This window comes from Eutrigla gurnardus, assembly GCF_963514095.1.
Source record: "Eutrigla gurnardus genome assembly, chromosome: 23".
In the NCBI taxonomy this organism is placed as follows: domain Eukaryota; kingdom Metazoa; phylum Chordata; class Actinopteri; order Perciformes; family Triglidae; genus Eutrigla; species Eutrigla gurnardus.
In genome coordinates this window covers 991962-1010346 of record NC_139934.1, presented here as the reverse complement: position 1 = coordinate 1010346, position 18385 = coordinate 991962, and the positions used below count along the sequence as shown (strand labels likewise).

At 40.7% G+C, this 18385-nt stretch overlaps 1 protein-coding gene across 1 annotated transcript; it reads left to right on the top strand.

Annotated features, from left to right (window-relative positions):
• Positions 1–10408: 10408 nt before the first annotated feature.
• LOC311009523 (uncharacterized protein) lies at positions 10409–16612 on the top strand. Its single transcript, XM_084003753.1, has 14 exons — positions 10409–10567; positions 10964–11041; positions 11398–11739; positions 12173–12460; positions 12943–13065; positions 13324–13490; positions 13648–13896; positions 14105–14215; positions 14540–14797; positions 14883–15098; positions 15589–15672; positions 15785–15898; positions 16244–16348; positions 16463–16612. Exons 2-14 carry the CDS (start codon positions 10972–10974, stop codon positions 16604–16606), a joined length of 2271 nt encoding a protein of 756 aa, XP_083859879.1. The 5' UTR covers positions 10409–10567; positions 10964–10971; the 3' UTR covers positions 16607–16612.
• The last annotated feature ends 1773 nt before the right edge of the window (positions 16613–18385 follow it).

Genomic DNA, 18385 nt, shown 5'->3' with positions numbered 1-18385 from the left:
TGCAGAGTTGTTTCATAAAGTCACTCAGACGTGTCTACCTTAATCAGTTCACACTTAAGACAGTATTTAAGCTTTTATGGAATGTAAATATAATAATAGGGTAATAATGATGATAGGGTTTCAATCCCCATGTTGCCAAGTTCTTTTGCTACCAATGATTAAGTTCTAATTGTCAATCGGTTTGAATTCTCATTGCCAATTACAGTAATATTTAATTATCTGCAATATTATTTTGTATATTTATGTTTTATTTTACCAAAATAAATACCCCAGTCAAGCTAGCTAGTTAGCTTTAACCTCTGGGTTCTCATGTACTTAGCCTTTCTGTGTTTCGTTCTTGTTGGTTGATGATGGAAATTCAGAAATTCGCAAGTTGAAATTGAGGCGCAAGTTGAAATTGAGACGCAAGTTAAAATCGACGTGATATCGCAAAGCATGACGCCTGTGAAGCAGATAGTTGAAACCACACATTCATTTACCTCTTACATTCCCGTGACATACCTCAGGCAGGATTTGAACCCGCATCTGTGTTGGCAGCCGACGACCTTCACCATTGGGCCATCTAGGACGCCGTCTATCACCAGAATTGAAGCAAAGTTGACAAACTGAAGCCTGTTCCGGTCTTCTTCCAGATTGTTGTACTGGTTCTTGTGTTCCTTAAAGGTATTTCAGTGCTCACTGATGAGCTTACATTGATCCACTGTCCTTTGGTCATTGAAGATGTCGTAAAGGTCACTGTGGAGGTTCAATTGGTCTTCAGACACGCTGAAACCTGTTTTAATTTTCCTATGTGTGAGACTCCTGTCATCTCTGAGAGTGCAGGTAGCTCCGTGGTTAAAGACATAGCTTTATAGTTTGGAGGTTGTCGGTTCAACTCCCTGATGGCAATCTTTCTGTTTTGTTGACCTACAGAGTTGTTTCATGAAGTCACTCAGACCTGTCTACCTTAATCAGTTCACATTTAAGACAGTATTTAAGCTTTTATGGAATGTAAATATAATAATAGGGTAATAATGATGATAGGGTTTCAATCCCCATGTTGCCAAGTTCTTTTGCTACCAATGATTAAGTTCTAATTGTCAATCGGTTTGAATTCTCATTGCCAATTACAGTAATATTTAGTTATCTGCAATATTATTTTGTATATTTATGTTTTATTTTACCAAAATAAATACCCCAGTCAAGCTAGCTAGTTAGCTTTAACCTCTGGGTTCTCATGTACTTAGCCTTTCTGTGTTCCGTTCTTGTTGGTTGATGATGGAAATTCAGAAATTCGCAAGTTGAAATCGAGGTGCAAGTTGAAATTGAGACGCAAGTTGAAATCAACGTGATATCGCAAAGCATGACGCCCGTGAAGCAGATAGTTGAAACCACACATTCATTTACCTCTTACATTCCAGTGACATACCTCAGGCAGGATTTGAACCCGCATCTGTGTTGGCAGCCGACGACCTTCACCATTGGGCCATCTAGGACACCGTCTATCACCAGAATTGAAGCAAAGTTGACAAACTGAAGCCTGTTCCGGTCTTCTTCCAGATTGTTGTACTGGTTCTTGTGTTCCTTAAAAGGTATTTCAGTGCTCACTGAGGAGCTTACATTGATCCACTGTCCTTTGGTCATTGAAGATGTCGTAAAGGTCACTGTGGAGGTTCAATTGGTCTTCAGACACGCTGAAACCTGTTTTAATTTTCCTATGTGTGAGACTCCTGTCTCCTCTGAGAGTGCAGGTAGCTCCGTGGTTAAAGACATAGCTTTATAGTTTGGAGGTTGTCGGTTCAACTCCCTGATGGCAATCTTTCTGTTTTGTTGACCTACAGAGTTGTTTCATAAAGTCACTCAGACCTGTCTACCTTAATCAGTTCACACTTAAGACAGTATTTAAGCTTTTATGGAATGTAAATATAATAATAGGGTAATAATGATGATAGGGTTTCAATCCCCATGTTGCCAAGTTCTTTTGCTACCAATGATTAAGTTGTAGTTGTCAATCAATTTGGACTGTCATTGCCAATTATAGTTATATTTAGTTATCTGCAATATTATTTTGTATATTTATGTTTTATTTTACCAAACTAAATACCCCAGTCAAGCTAGCTAGCTTGCTATGCTAGCTAGCTTTAACCTCTGGGTTCTCATGTACTTAGCCTTTCTGTGTTCCGTTCTTGTTGGTTGATGATGGAAATTCAGAAATTCGCAAGTTGAAATTGAGGCGCAAGTTGAAATCGAGGCGCAAGTTGAAATCGACACGATATCGCAACGCATGACCCCCGTGAAGCAGACAGTGGAAACCACACATTCATTCATTCATCTCTTACATTCCTGTGTGACATACCTCAGGCAGGTTTTGATCCCGCATCTCTGTGTTGGCAGCCGACGACCTTCACCATTGGGCCATCTAGGACGCCGTCTATCACCAGAATTGAAGCAAAGTTGACAAACTGAAGCCTGTTCTGGTCTTCTTCCAGATTGTTGTACTGGTTCTTTGGTGGTTCTTGTGTTCCTTGAAGGTATTTCAGTGCTCACTGAGGAGCTTACATTGATCCACTGTCCTTTGGTCATTGGAGATGTCGTAAAGGTCACTGTGGAGGTTCAATTGGTCTTCAGACACATTGAAACCTGTTTTAATTCTGCTATGTGTGAGACTCCAGTCTTCTCTGAGAGTGCAGGTAGCTCAGTGGTCAAAGACATAGCTTTGGGTTTGGAGGTTGTGGGTTCAACTCCCAGATGGCCATTTTTCTGTTTTGTGGCGTGCAGAGTTGTTTCATAAAGTCACTCAGACGTGTCTACCTTAATCAGTTCACACTTAAGACAGTATTTAAGCTTTTATGGAATGTAAATATAATAATAGGGTAATAATGATGATAGGGTTTCAATCCCCATGTTGCCAAGTTCTTTTGCTACCAATGATTAAGTTCTAATTGTCAATCGGTTTGAATTCTCATTGCCAATTACAGTAATATTTAGTTATCTGCAATATTATTTTGTATATTTATGTTTTATCTTACCAAAATAAATACCCCAGTCAAGCTAGCTAGTTAGCTTTAACCTCTGGGTTCTCATGTACTTACCCTTTCTGTGTTCCATTCTTGTTGGTTGATGATGGAAATTCAGAAATTTGCAAGTTGAAATCGAGGCTCAAGTTGAAATCGAGGCGCAAGTTGAAATCGAGGTGCAAGTTGAAATTGAGACGCAAGTTAAAATTGACGTGATATCGCAAAGCATGACGCCCGTGAAGCAGATAGTTGAAACCACACATTCATTTACCTCTTACATTCCCGTGACATACCTCAGGCAGGATTTGAACCCGCATCTGTGTTGGCAGCCGACGACCTTCACCATTGGGCCATCTAGGACGCCGTCTATCACCAGAATTGAAGCAAAGTTGACAAACTGAAGCCTGTTCCGGTCTTCTTCCAGATTGTTGTACTGGTTCTTGTGTTCCTTGAAGGTATTTCAGTGCTCACTGAGGAGCTTACATTGATCCACTGTCCTTTGGTCATTGGAGATGTCGTAAAGGTCACTGTGGAGGTTCAATTGGTCTTCAGACACATTGAAACCTGTTTTAATTCTGCTATGTGTGAGACTCCAGTCTTCTCTGAGAGTGCAGGTAGCTCAGTGGTCAAAGACATAGCTTTGGGTTTGGAGGTTGTCGGTTTAACTCCCTGATGGCAATCTTTCTGTTTTGTTGAACTACAGAGTTGTTTCATAATGTCACTCAGACGTGTCTACCTTAATCAGTTCACACTTAAGACAGTATTTAAGCTTTTATGGAATGTAAATATAATAATAGGGTAATAATGATGATAGGGTTTCAATCCCCATGTTGCCAAGTTCTTTTGCTACCAATGATTAAGTTCTAATTGTCAATCGGTTTGAATTCTCATTGCCAATTACAGTAATATTTAGTTATCTGCAATATTATTTTGTATATTTATGTTTTATTTTACCAAAATAAATACCCCAGTCAAGCTAGCTAGTTTGCTAAGCTAGTTAGCTTTAACCTCTGGGTTCTCATGTACTTACCCTTTCTGTTTTCCATTCTTGTTGGTTGATGATGGAAATTCAGAAATTTGCAAGTTGAAATCGAGGCTCAAGTTGAAATTGAGACGCAAGTTAAAATCGACGTGATATCGCAAAGCATGACGCCCGTGAAGCAGATAGTTGAAACCACACATTCATTTACCTCTTACATTCCCGTGACATACCTCAGGCAGGGTTTGATCCCGCATCTCTGTGTTGGCAGCCGACGACCTTCACCATTGGGCCATCTAGGACGCCGTCTATCACCAGAATTGAAGCAAAGTTGACAAACTGAAGCCTGTTCCGGTCTTCTTCCAGATTGTTGTACTGGTTCTTGTGTTCCTTGAAGGTATTTCAGTGCTCACTGAGGAGCTTACATTGAGCCACTGTCCTTTGGTCATTGAAGATGTCGTAAAGGTCACTGTGGAGGTTCAATTGGTCTTCAGACACACTGAAACCTGTTTTAATTTTCCCATGTGTGAGACTCCAGTCTAAGCTAGCTTGCTAAGCTAGCTAGCTTTACCCTCTGGGTTCTCATGTACTTACCTATTCTATGTTCCGTTCTTGTTGGTTGATGATAGAAATTCAGAAATTCGCAAGTTGAAATCGAGGCGCAAGTTGAAATCGAGGCGATATTGCAACGCATGACCCCCGTGAAGCACACAGTTGAAACCACGCATTCATCCACCTCTTACATTCCTGTGTGACATACCTCAGGCAGGGTTCGAACCGGGATCTCTGTTGGCAGCCGATGACCTTCACCATTGGGCCATCTAGGACGCCGTCTAACACCAGAATTGAAGCAAAGTTGACAAACTGAAGCATGTTCTGGTCTTCTTTCAGACTGTTGTGTCGGTTCCTTTGGTGGTTCTCGTGTTCCTTTCAGTGCTCACTGAGGAGCATACATTGATCCGCTGTCCTTTGGTCATTGAAGATGTCGTAAAGGTAACTTTGGAGGTTCAATTGGTCTTCAGACACACTGAAACCTGTTTTATTTTTACTATGTGTGAGACTCTAGTCTTCTCTGAGAGTGCAGGTAGCTCAGTGGTTAAAGACATAGCTTTGAGTTTGGAAGTTGTGGGTTCAACTGAGTTCAAGAGCTGTTTCATAAAGTCACTCAGACGTGTCTACCTTAATCAGTTCACAATTATAATATAATATTTAATATATAATATACAATATTTAAGCTTTCATGGAATGTAAATATTCAGGTTTTCAATCCCCATGTTGCAAAGTTCTTTTTGCTACCAATGATTAAGTTGTAATTGTCAATTAGTACTGACCCTCATTGCCAATTACAGTTATATTTAATGTCAAATTTCTATATTAATTGCAAATTTCAGGCAATTTTAATTTTAATTTGTAGTTATATGTAATTTTATTTTGTATATCTATATTCATATATATATTTATATATATATGTTTTTGTTTTTTCCCCCCAAAAAATTATTTTACTCGTCAAGGTAGCTAGCTTTCTAAGCCCATCCATTTCTCTCGTATAATAAGCAAAACCCTTGCACTATGGGCTGTTATAAAGGAGAACAGCAGTATAACACTTGCAAGCTGAGGTGGAGAACCACAGTAAAGATGATTTTTATCAGGGTTAATTCAGTTGATATTGAAACATTACAATATGATCCAATCAGCCTCTGTACTGATCCTCAAGATCTTATCAGGACATTTCTATCATTTACCTGAGAGTATGACTTCATGATGCAGAGATCTTGGAGGCCCTTCAGGCAGATTTTCTCTCCATCTGGTTACAGCCACGAAACGTTCTCTGTTGATCCATTGCAGCATACTGTTCAACTCTCAGCCGAAGCATTGGCATTCTGCATAAACCTGATAAAAACAAAGTGACCGAATCAACATCAAAATCATCCCAATAATGATATCTCAATCTATGTATCAGATAGCTAACAAACTAGGGCTGGGCGATATGACCTCAAATCAATATCACGATATATTGAGGAACTCACCTCGATAACGATAAATGAACGATAAGTAACCCCCCCCCCGCGCCTAAAAAAATGCCACTTTAAAGGACTGTAAAACTACACTGTAGTTAAGATTTATATTATTTATTTGGTAGTATAAAATAAAGTATTAAAAATACAGTCTCTATAAACAAATTCAAAATATGGAGTTGTCAAGTAATCAGGTTCTCTATAACGGGAGAAACAAGTTTACATTTCACATTTTTCTGATCGACATCGTCCTCGCTGAACCCAAAATGTTGCCAAACGATCGATGACGCATTTCTTTTGGGAACGAGGTGCTCTTCCTCCTCGACCAGATTTATTTCGGCTGCCGCGGCAGCAGCCGCTTCATTGTTTAAACCGGCGGGCTCCATTTTCGTCTCAAGGTGCGTGTCCACAGGGGCGATTTTAAACGCGTGTGGACGAGCCGCTTCCCAGTATTGCACGCTTGGTGGGCTGCCACTAGAGGATGATTAACAGGCGCTCTCCTTTAAACAACACATTTTTGCGAGCGTTCGCGAGCGTTCCCGAGGCGGCGAGTCGAGCCCGGCGCCTCTGATTAGCATAAAGTAGATTCGACTTATACTTTAGGCAAATGAGGAGCGGCCAACTCGCGCGCCGTCTCTCGACATTCGCCGCAACGCCACCAGAATGCATTGCACAGCTTTTCACATAGACAATGAATGGGACGCGGGGAAACACCGCTGCCTGTGGACACGCATCTTCACCCACACTTTCCCTTCTTGTTACAGACTGGATGGGGTGGAGTCACGTGACTGCACACGCTGTATACGTAGTACAGTACAGCCGAGCGTCTTAAAGGGACATGAACATACTGGTAGCCTACCTACACACACAGCCAAACAAGAAAAAAACGACTTTTCTTTTTCTTTTTTTTTAAACCGAATATACCGACATGGGCAAAATGACGTCGGTTGTCGTCGTAAATTTCGGTATCGGTACATTTTCGGTGTATCGCCCACCCCTATAACAAACAATAGGAGAATAATATAAATTGAGCAAAAATGTATACACATTTGTACATTAATTACAAATAAATTATATAATACAAATTCAAAAATATTTGTGTGGAGTGGTATTATGTATATATATATACCGTAGATGACCAAATAATCGCCCGCGTGCAAATACGCGCCTGTGCTCTAATAGCCGCCGGGGTCCGACCTCATTTGGCATAATAAACGCCGGTTCAATTAAACGCCCGGGCGATTAAGTGTTTACCATAGTCTTGCACAGAAAACAAAAGTTTTTTTTTAACAGCACTTCACCGGCTCTCACCTCTTCTGTCAGTCAGCCCCTCCTCTCGCGCTCTCTCTCTCTCTCGCATGCAGGCGCGCGCACACACACACACACACACAGACACACAAACACAGGCGCGCTAGACTGAGGGATATAGGGATATAGATAAATGCGCTAATGTACAGTGTTGAAATTACCGCGATCGACCCCCCCTTCCGTTATCATTCATAACACTGCTCTGATCAGCTCCCTGTGTCGCGGTAACACAGACAAACTGTCTTTGTATTTATTGTCTGATGTCAATAAAGATGCGTCGGGGGGAAAAAGTAGTTTTGTTCCAGTGGTGCTATGGTGCTATGGTGAGCTCCTTGTTCTTTGCATGATGGTCTGGTGCTGCTCATTGCAAAAATAAATTGTAGCCTGTTGCAAATACGCGCCTGGTTCTTATAAACGCCTGGGCTCCAAGTCGATTTAGCATATTAAACGCCCGGGCTACTAAATGGTCATCTACGGTATATATATATATATATATATATATATATATATATATATATATATATATATAATACTAGAGGTGTAATGATTCATTCAATTAATCGATGAATCGATTGTCAGTCCTATAGATTCTACTAAATCTATCTGCTAAAATAAATAAATAGAATGAATCGTTTTAGCTTCACCAATAATCGATATAAATGCATTTAATCAGATGAATCGTGATTCTTACTTATGATTAATGTTTTAATACGTTTAAGACACTCTCTCCCCTGCCAGCATGTAGTCTACTGAAAATGTAAAAAAAAATAACTGAGCAATGTTAAATTACATTTTTGTGTTCAGCATAAAATATTATGCAGGACTACTTTTTTAAAGAATAAATACGTTATTTTTCACCTTTCAGAAGATTACAGATAGTCTCACTCGCATTATTGCATGTTTATTTAATGGATATAGAATTTTGTTTACAAGTTACTGAATCGAATCGTGGTTTACAGAATCGAATCGAATCGTTACACAATAAAAAAATTGTCCTTGAATCGAATTGCCAACTACTGTATCGTTAATCGAATCGAAGTGAAGCAAAAGATTCACACCCCTATATATAATACACATTTTGTATGCATTCAAAAGTATTTTTGTGGAGTAATTTAAATATGCCAATATTTGTGAATCCTTCTGTGCATGTATTACTATGGAGACTAATTTGACTAAAAAAGTGGGTGGTATATTGTCACTCCTCCATATTGCATACACACTTATTTATACACATATTTATATATTTTTGTGAATGACAGGGAAATAGAATTAGAACTACTAGAATGTTTCTTCAGATACTTTCTTAATTTTGATTCATCAACACACCATGTGATGGATGCTCTAAAGTTTTCTTAACACAGAAAAAAACGGATCTGGAAAAATGTAAACGGATTTCATAGGGCCGTACATACTGTGTGTCTTAAGCTAAGTTACCCTGGTCAGCTACAGCTACAGGCTACAGCTACACGCTACGGCTACAGCTACAGGCTACAGGCTACAGCTACAGGCTACAGCTACAGGCTACAGCTACATGCTACAGCTACAGGCTACAGGCTACAGCTACAGGCTACAGCTACACGCTACAGCTACAGGCTACAGCTACAGGCTACAGGCTACAGCTACAGGCTACAGCTACATGCTACAGCTACAGGCTACAGGCTACAGCTACAGGCTACAGCTACAGGCTACAGGCTACAGCTACAGGCTACAGCTACAGCTACAGGCTACAGCTACAGGCTACAGGCTACAGGCTACAGCTTCAGGCTACAGCTACAGGCTACAGCTACAGGCTACAGGCTACAGGCTCCAGCTACAGGCTACAGCTACAGGCTACAGGCTCCAGCTACAGGCTACAGCTACAGGCTACAGCTACAGGCTACAGGCTACAGCTACAGGCTACAGCTACAGCTACAGGCTACAGCTACAGGCTACAGGCTACAGGCTACAGCTTCAGGCTACAGCTACAGGCTACAGCTACAGGCTACAGGCTACAGGCTCCAGCTACAGGCTACAGCTACAGGCTACAGGCTCCAGCTACAGGCTACAGCTACACGCTACAGCTACAGGCTACAGCTACAGGCTACAGGCTACAGCTACAGGCTACAGCTACATGCTACAGCTACAGGCTACAGGCTACAGCTACAGGCTACAGCTACAGGCTACAGGCTACAGCTACAGGCTACAGCTACAGCTACAGGCTACAGCTACAGGCTACAGGCTACAGGCTACAGCTTCAGGCTACAGCTACAGGCTACAGCTACAGGCTACAGGCTACAGGCTCCAGCTACAGGCTACAGCTACAGGCTACAGGCTCCAGCTACAGGCTACAGCTACAGGCTACAGGCTACAGCTAGGTCTTGTTCACGTTAAATGCAATGGTGTAAGCAGCTAGCTAGCAACGTCTGACAACACGTTAGGCATAAGTCGTTTGAAACAGCGTTAAATTAACTTAGTTCGTCAAATTAACGTTAGCATGTGGTCAATAAAGTACATTTAGTCACACAGAGTAATTAATTTAATTCAGAAGTATCGTACATTACCGTTTACTAGTCTCTCCGGCGGAGTCCAGTCTGCAGTGACGAAGATCAAAGACGGAGCCGGCCGGCGAAATGTCGGCAGCCGTTAGATCGTGTTCTGCTGGCTCTGATTGGCTGGCAGGCACATGTCAACAGCCTCCTCGTTCCCCATTGGTCCGCGCCTGAACTTGAATTTTAAAAGAATGCGGGCCTTTCCTTACAGATATAACCTATAACATGCATATTAGGCATACAATAAATGACATGGACATTTGTATAATGTTTTTTTAATTTATTTGATGAGATACACTAAGGTTAATATATATATACAGTATATGAATATATAAATGATATAAATGCCATATCCCATATATATATATATATATATATATATATATATATATATATATATATATATATATATATATATATATATATATATATATGGGATTAATGAAGTATTCTGATCCTGATTCTTCTGAATTATTCACAGATATTAACGAGCAAATATAAATAAACGTGACGGTGGTCGCAAACTACAAATCGCCTACAAATCGCCCCTAACAGGATGTACCGTTTTTTCTACGACTTCCTGCCACTGCTTCTGTCGCAGCTGCTGCCGTCTGCTCTCGTCCGATGACAGCAAGGAGCGAAGCTTACATTAACAGGACGTTTCGATGCAGATGCTTTGAGTTCAGAACGATCTGTTCGTGACACGTCACAGTTTTGCGGTCGTACTCTGCAGCCGCGCAGGTATGTGGGTTACTTCATGGCCTTTGTGTCGGGGGGAAACTCCCATGCATGCGCAGAATCGTTAATCACACTTTATTTTGATTCATGTGCCGGAACTATCTGACTTCATAACATTGCCAGTCTTCTAGTGCAACTAAACTATCAATAGAGCGTCAAGCTTCAACCGTTTATGTTCGCTATGCTATGTTTTCAAGACTCAGGAAACGAAAGTGAAAGTATAAATTGTGTTGTTATAATTTCGCTTTCATAATTAGTTGCATCACGGGGGGATATAATATGATGAAACATAATATGTGTAACGTACTAGTAGAACAATGTCAGTATATGTGATGTTCAGTTCAGGCCTTCAGATTGACTTCTTTAGTTGAAGCCTGTATACTTCCCTGTTGTTCCAAGTTTTTCAGATGCTTTTCCACACAGACAGAACCTTCACGGTTCTGGTTTTCCAGCTCCTCCTAACACATTCCTGTAGAGGTAACTTACCAACACACTCTCATCAAACTGTCCCGAAATGTTAGTTATTTTTGTTTTGTGTCACCTGACAGGATTAATTTTTTTCTGTCAGGACAACATTAAGCATAAAAGGAAAAGCAACAAAACCACTGTCAATTATCAATAAAGTCCTTAATGTTATATGTGTTGGTTCTAAAACAATTACAAAGATCATCATTGATCGAGCACAATATTGTTCTTTTCATTTCATACAATTAAGAAAACTACGTCTTAAAAAATGATAAAAGATATAATCTATGCTATTAATGCTATGTCTTATTGGAGTTGCTATCATGTACTGATTTTAGGAACATTAAAGTAGACATTTGTCTTTCTAGGTCAGCCTCAGGTGATTGGATCATCTCAGCCAATAGTAGCAATGCTAGGTGATGACACCATTTTGCCATGTCACCTGGAACCTGCGGAGAGTGCTGTTGCCATGACGCTGGAGTGGGCCAGACATGACCTGGACCCCAGATTTGTCTATCTGTGGCGTTCTGGTCAAGAACTTGTGATTAAAAAACACAAAACCTTCGAGGGAAGAACGTCAATGTTTGTCAATGAGCTGAAGATCGGAAACATTTCACTGAAACTCTCCAAGGTGAAACTCACCGATCAGGGAAGATACAGATGTTTCATTCCAGGGCTGGGAAGAGATGCCTACGTTCAACTAGTTGTTGGTAAGTCCATTATGTATGGTGCATGGCTAATTTTATACGCCTCCAGAAAAGAATGTTGGTAGGATTAACATTTTTTAAACTCTAAAAGGCAAAGACAATGTATTCATTATATCATCTCTTACAAATGTAATGTGTAGAATTCAAGACAGACAGCCATCTTTCAGGATATTAATACATTTCAATTGGGTGAGTCTTCCTCTTCCACTAACACTTTGTTAACATGTTGGTCTTTGATTAGAAATGTTTTTGTGATACGTCAAAAACCAATGTTGTCATTGAAGCACTGCACCAATCATGTGTGTCTGATCTGATCAGGTGCACCTCATCCACCTTGAACTCCTCTGTGATAAGTCAAAACGTATCCATTTATTACCTATCACCATTGATACATCGTTCAAGCCTTGGACCAATCATGTCTGTCTGATCTGATCAGGTGCTGCCTCCTCAGCTGCTGTCAGCCTAGCAGGAATCAATAAGACCACCAATGGAGTCATGTTACAGTGTGAGTCCGAAGGCTGGTATCCAGAGCCCGAGCTGTTGTGGCTGGATGCTGAGGGGAACCTCCTCTCTGCTGGACCTCCAGAGACCCTCCGAGGTCCTGATGACCTCTATACTGTCAGCAGCAGAGTGACGGTGGACAAGAGAGACAAGAACGCCTTCACCTGTAGAGTCCAGCAGAAGTACACCAACCAGACCAGAGAGACCCACATCCATGTTCCAGGTAAACCACTCTTTTAGGGCACACTTACACAAGAGCCACTTGATCCGTACCGTGTCCAAGCCCGATCGTCCCCCCGCCCCAGTCCCCCGCCGGCCTGCAGTCACATTGCTCCAGTAGTTTCTGAGAAGCGTCGTCTTAAGACTCATCACAACAGGGAGCAACACATAGAACATGACTGCAACTTTACTGCACATATCTTGAGTAAACACTCAGGGCAGCATTTTTAAAAGCAGCATCGCACTATGTCTCGGTCCAGGTTCGCTCCGGTACCGCTCACACCACAAGTCTGAAGCATGACCTGTACCACGGCGAAGCATACCTCATCCAACCGAATCAGGGCCAAGGAGGTGCACCTATGGAGCACTGACACGAGTCAAACTAGCTTGGGCATGGTACGGGTTGCCTCGTGTGAGTGCGCCCTTAGTTTCACTGAGGTGCAGTTTTCTATGAATGTGGTGTTATTCTGTGTTTTATCATTTCAGATGAATTCTTTCAGCTCCAGTCTGCTGCTGCTTCCATTACTGGTTGGGCTGTTGGTTTGGCTGTTTGCATCGTGTTTATTCTGATACTTCTCCTTGTTGTGTGGATGGGATGGAGACAAAACAGTAAGTCACATTAATAACAATGATTATCACAGGTGTAATGGGTAATAGTAATATAAATGATGGAAATAACATTTTGGTTGGGAATGTCTGTATTTTACAGATTTTGCTGTTTGATAAAACAATGTGATGGTTTGTCTACTTTTCCTGTTGTGTCTTGTCGTTATAATCCCTTTTGTACCTCATTTAGACTGTGTCTCATATGCTGTGATTTCCTGAAATGTACATACATTTAACTCTCCTGCTTTTTCTTCTACACAGAGACCAAGAGACGCCACTCGGCTGGAACTGATGAAGAAGAAAAAAGGAAGAACCAATCTAAAACGAACAGGCCTGACGATCAGATAACTGTAGAAGCAGAGAGACTCATGACATCTGGAATACAAATGGAGGATTCGGAGGGAAACGTGCAAAAGGAGAAAAACTTTGTAAGTAAAGAGACGGGCTGTTTCCAGCAGATGGAGACAAAAACAAGAGCAGGAAAAGTAAAGTTTGATCTGAACAAGCAACAACGAGGAAAGAACAAGAGGGATGAGGATGAAAGTAAATGTCAGGAGAGTCTGTCTAATCTCTGTCCTCTCTCAGTTTCAGAAGATGACCTCAATGCAGCCTTTCTGGAAGCAGCAGAGGAGGGAGGAGGAGCTGCAGAGGTGGGAGCAGGAGCTGCAGAGGAGGGAGCAGGAGCTGCAGGAGGAGCAGAGGAGGAAAGAGGAGGAGAGGGAGGAGCAGCAGAGGAGAGAGGAGCAGCAGAACATGGAGGAGCAGCAGAGGAGGGAGGAAGTGGCGAAGGAGGTTCAGGAGCTGAAAGAGCAGGTGGAGACGTTGCAGAATGAGGTCCGTCTTCACTTGATTTAGTTTTGAACTAACATTATTTACGTCATCCACGTTGTAGACGAGGTCAGAGACGTTTGTGTAGGTCAATAACAACAGGAGGTCATTCCAAGACCAGATCCAAAGGGGACACAGACCAAATATGTCCAGTCAGACCGTCTTTTCTGGAAGTAAATATTAATAAATGAACTCTTGTGTGGTCTCTCTCCAGCTTGACACTAAACAAGCTGAGCTGCAGAAGATCAAAGAAGAGAAGCTGAGCAGCGATAACGAGCTGCAGACCCTGAAGGAAGAGCTGGAGAAAAAGGACAAGGGAAACTTCGTAAGTAAAGAGACGGGCTGTTTCCAGTAGATGGAGACAAAAACAAGAGCTGGAAAAGTAAAGTTTGATCTGAACAAGTAACAACGAGGAAAGAACAAGAGCAAAGCAAATAATAAAACAAACGTGGACAAAGGAGGAAGGACAGAGAAAGACCACATGTATGAGAAGAGAAATGGGAGCGAAGAGACACAATTCAGAAATGTCAGGAGAGATTCAAATAACAGAAATATTAACCAGCAATGTCAGGAAATCATGTGGATGTGGTATCTTGATGAATAAAATCATTTCTTTTTTCATGTCCATCTAATCTCTGTCCTCTGTCAGCTTCAGAAACGTCCATTTCAGAAGAAGAAGGAGGAGCTGAAAAAGGAGCTGAAGGAGGCAAATCAAGAACTGGAGAAGACAAATAAAGAGCTGAAGGAGGCAAATCAAGAACTGAAGAAGACAAATAAAGAGCTGAAGCAGGCAAATCAAGAACTGGAGAAGACAAATAAAGAGCTGAAGGAGGCAAATGAAGAACTGGAGAAGACCAAGAGTCAACTGAAGATAAAGGATGAAGAGATCAGCAAGCTCAATAGAGAAGTAAACACACACCACTCAGATGTGGTATCTTGATGAATAAAATCATTTCTTTTTTCATGTCCATCTAATCTCTGTCCTCTGTCAGCTTCAGAAATTTACATCTAATAAGAAGAAGGAGGAGCTGAAAAAGGAGCTGAAGGAGGCAAATCAAGAACGGGAGAAGACAAATAAAGAGCTGAAGGAGGCAAATGAAGAACTGGAGAAGACAAATAAAGAGCTGAAGGAGGCAAATGAAGAACTGGAGAAGACCAAGAGTCAACTGAAGATGAAGGATGAAGAGATCAGCCAGCTCAATAGAGAAGTAAACACACACCACTCAGATCCACACACTGTCTGTCTGTTTGACTCACCAATGGATATGAGATCCCATTTGAAATATTATTGTTTAAAGCTCGTCAGAACGAAGAACAACCTTTTTTATTTTACAAAGTAGATCCTTTCCGACATTAATATCATGTGAACATTTACTTAATAAAATAAAATATGACTCTCTCCATCCTCTCGTCCTCCCAGTTAGTCCAGCAGCGCAGTGGAAACAAGGAGACTGAAAAAAACATGAAATAACCTGAAAACATTCATCTTTGAACAATATCTTCTTCATATGATATTGATTTGTTGTTGAGACCAACATGATCAAACTAACCATGAGAGAAAAAATAATAAAAGATAAAGATCAGATTTTTTTGGTCATTTGTTTTTACGTCGTCTTATTTGATTTAAGGATGAAATGTGCACTAAAAAAAGTCCCAAACATAATAAAAAGTCTCTCTTCATCTCTCTTTCCCTCCCAGCTGGAGAATCTTCGTGAAGAGGAGACCAAAATGGAGCAAGCTGAGCCAGAAGTGGAGAACCAGATGAAGGATCTGAATATCAAGGTACATTATTCACCTAAATCATTTTTTATTAGTTGATCTGTGTTTAAATCTCATTCTAAAAAATGTTAAGATGACAAAATATGAATTATAAATCCAATTTCATGTATTTCAGCCAGAGGATGACGGTTCTCAGCAGGACGACAGCAGCTCAACAACAGGACCTGGTATTGTCATTGAGGCCGACCAACGGCGCCAACATATTCGTCTCATAAACGAGTCCCATGAGGTAACGTGTAGAATATGTACAACAGTATGTTAACCAGGTGTATGTCATGTAAACATTCAGTCATTTCTAATCCCGGTGGATTCAGGTGGAACATTAACGAGTTAGAGCCGATCACACTCAGAAAAACATTGTTTTCCTACGTTACCGTTAAGGTTCAGGCACAAAGTGGCAACACACGAGAGGTTCGCTCCAGATGAACGTCATCTAGACATAAATATGGCAGCGACCTTGTTGTTTGGACCATAGACATCATTTCTGAAGCCTATGACAACACGTCTCATGGGATCAGGACCTCGGTCTGTCTTTGTCTCATCCTCCCTCTCACATCTCATTTCCATCCTGCAGAACCAACAACTGGAAGGCTGGAAGTTAGAAATGGAGGTCAACGGGAAAACCAGCATTTACACATTTGAGAATTCAATCGAACTCAAGTCTGGAAAACCTGTCAATGTGAGTTGTTCTTGATTTCTCTATTTATGTTTACTATCATAATAATAATACATTATTACAATGTTTTTTTAATGTTTCTGCTTGCTAGTCTCTGATAGTCTTTGTATTTTACAGATATTCCATCCGGGTCCCCGTCTTTGTTCCACTGACCTGAAGTGGAAGGACTTGATCTGGAACCCTGAAGACACACTGAAGTTCACCCTCGTCAACGACACGGGCCACACCCGACATCAACTCAATACTAAAATAAAAAAGTAATAATTAGACAGGTATCATACTTTTGTGTTCTCTTAACTACCATCACTAACACCAGAATACTCGATGTTTCTTCTTCTGCTGAATTCAACATTTAAAAACAGGTTTTGTTTGAAATCTGGTGAAAAATATGTTTTTGGTTTTAATGCTGTATTTGAGTGGAAATGAATTCTTCAGTGTTGTAAAACATCTCTCTTCCTATATCAAATAATGACCTGAATTTTAAAATAAATAGTGCTGTCAAAATTAACGCGTTAATCTTTGCGTTAATTTTGAAATATTTAACACATACATTTTTTTTAACAAAATTAACGCAGCTTTTTTTTGTTTACTTCACGTGGCGGCTGACGTAACACCTATGACGATGTGTGCCGCAAAGCCGTTAGTCATTCGTTTTTAACAGAGTTCAGCGTCAAATTTTGGCTGAGGCTGCGGCGTCAGCGGGGAGGGGGGGGTGGGTCATGGCGAGCATCGCCGAGCAGTTTTTTTTTTAACTATCCTGGTAATTTGTCTGCGTGAGAAACACTAGATGTGGCGTGTGCTGCTCTGTCCTCTGACGATGTAAACAGACTGGTCTGTCTCAGTAACGGGCTGAATGTAAAGGAGGACTAAGCTGACTTGCTGTTCTATGGAGTGAAAAGGATTTATCATTCTGACTTCACAGCAGAATATTCCCTTGTTCTTTTTTCCATATTTGCATGTTCTATTGTGGACCTTTTTGAAATGTTCTGTTAGTGCATATAAGAAATATGCCTTTTTCAAGCTGACAGTCAATTTTGATGGCCTTAATGGTTTCTTTGGAAATCTTTCGTTCACATGAGAGAATCTGTGCTTAAAGTTAAAAAAGCTGCTATTTAACAATTATATTATATATTTGAATTTAAATACTTCCTTTGTGTTGATTCTACATAAATTCCATCATTTTACATTTAAATATCCATTATAACATACTTTATTCTTAAGAAGAACGAAAGCGATTAATTGCGATTAATCACGGCAAATTGTGCGATTAATTAGTTAATTAATTTTAATCGATTGACAGCACTAATAATAAATTAAGCTCACTGTCTAAATGTAAGCTAACTTCACCCAGTAACTTTGGCTTTGTATCTTTAGATGTGACATTATCATTCCAGCTTCACAGATCTTTGTTATGCCGTTTTATATGTAATGATATGAATGATATTTAATCCGAGTCAAATCAATGTTTTTTTTTATTTTTATCCTGTGGGATCCATCTTAACAAATTATCTAAAAAAGATGTAATTTTGTATTTATAGACAGATATTTTTACACTGTTTTTTTAAATATTTGTGCCGACCAACTTTTGAATGTAACAATTTTGCAGTCAATACTTCTGTGTATGTTTTGCATGAATACTAAAATAATAAAAACAATGAAAGTAAAACAGTATAACACTTGGTTGTGAAGAATCACTGTTCCGAACTGTTGTTGCATCGACGAAGATCATCATCATTTCAGATGGATCCTCCAGACATTGCTCATGCTTACTGTTGAAGGTTGGGAGGACGCCTTGAACGGCGTTACCGCGGTGATGCTTTTTCTTTATATAAGAGGAAGTGACGTTTCCAGTGAGTTGCTACAGTCCCAATGTGGTGGAACTTTGTACACCAGCCGAGCATGATGACTTTAAATGTCTGATACGGTTATTAACGGATGAAAACTCAGGCACGGGACGACCAGTGACGTGGCGGTGGCCGGGTAGGGCGGCCGCGACACTGGCAGGCGGTCTTAGCACTCCCGACTTGCGTGTGTGCGAGG

Bases quoted from the DNA above. Each gene is read 5' to 3' on its own strand.
- LOC311009523 (XM_084003753.1), top strand. From the start codon at position 10,972: ATGCTTTTCCACACAGACAGAACCTTCACGGTTCTGGTTTTCCAGCTC. The intron at 12,461-12,942 runs GTAAACCACTCT...TTATCATTTCAG, and splicing joins GACCCACATCCATGTTCCAG to ATGAATTCTTTCAGCTCCAG. The intron at 15,899-16,243 runs GTAACGTGTAGA...TCCATCCTGCAG, and splicing joins TCATAAACGAGTCCCATGAG to AACCAACAACTGGAAGGCTG.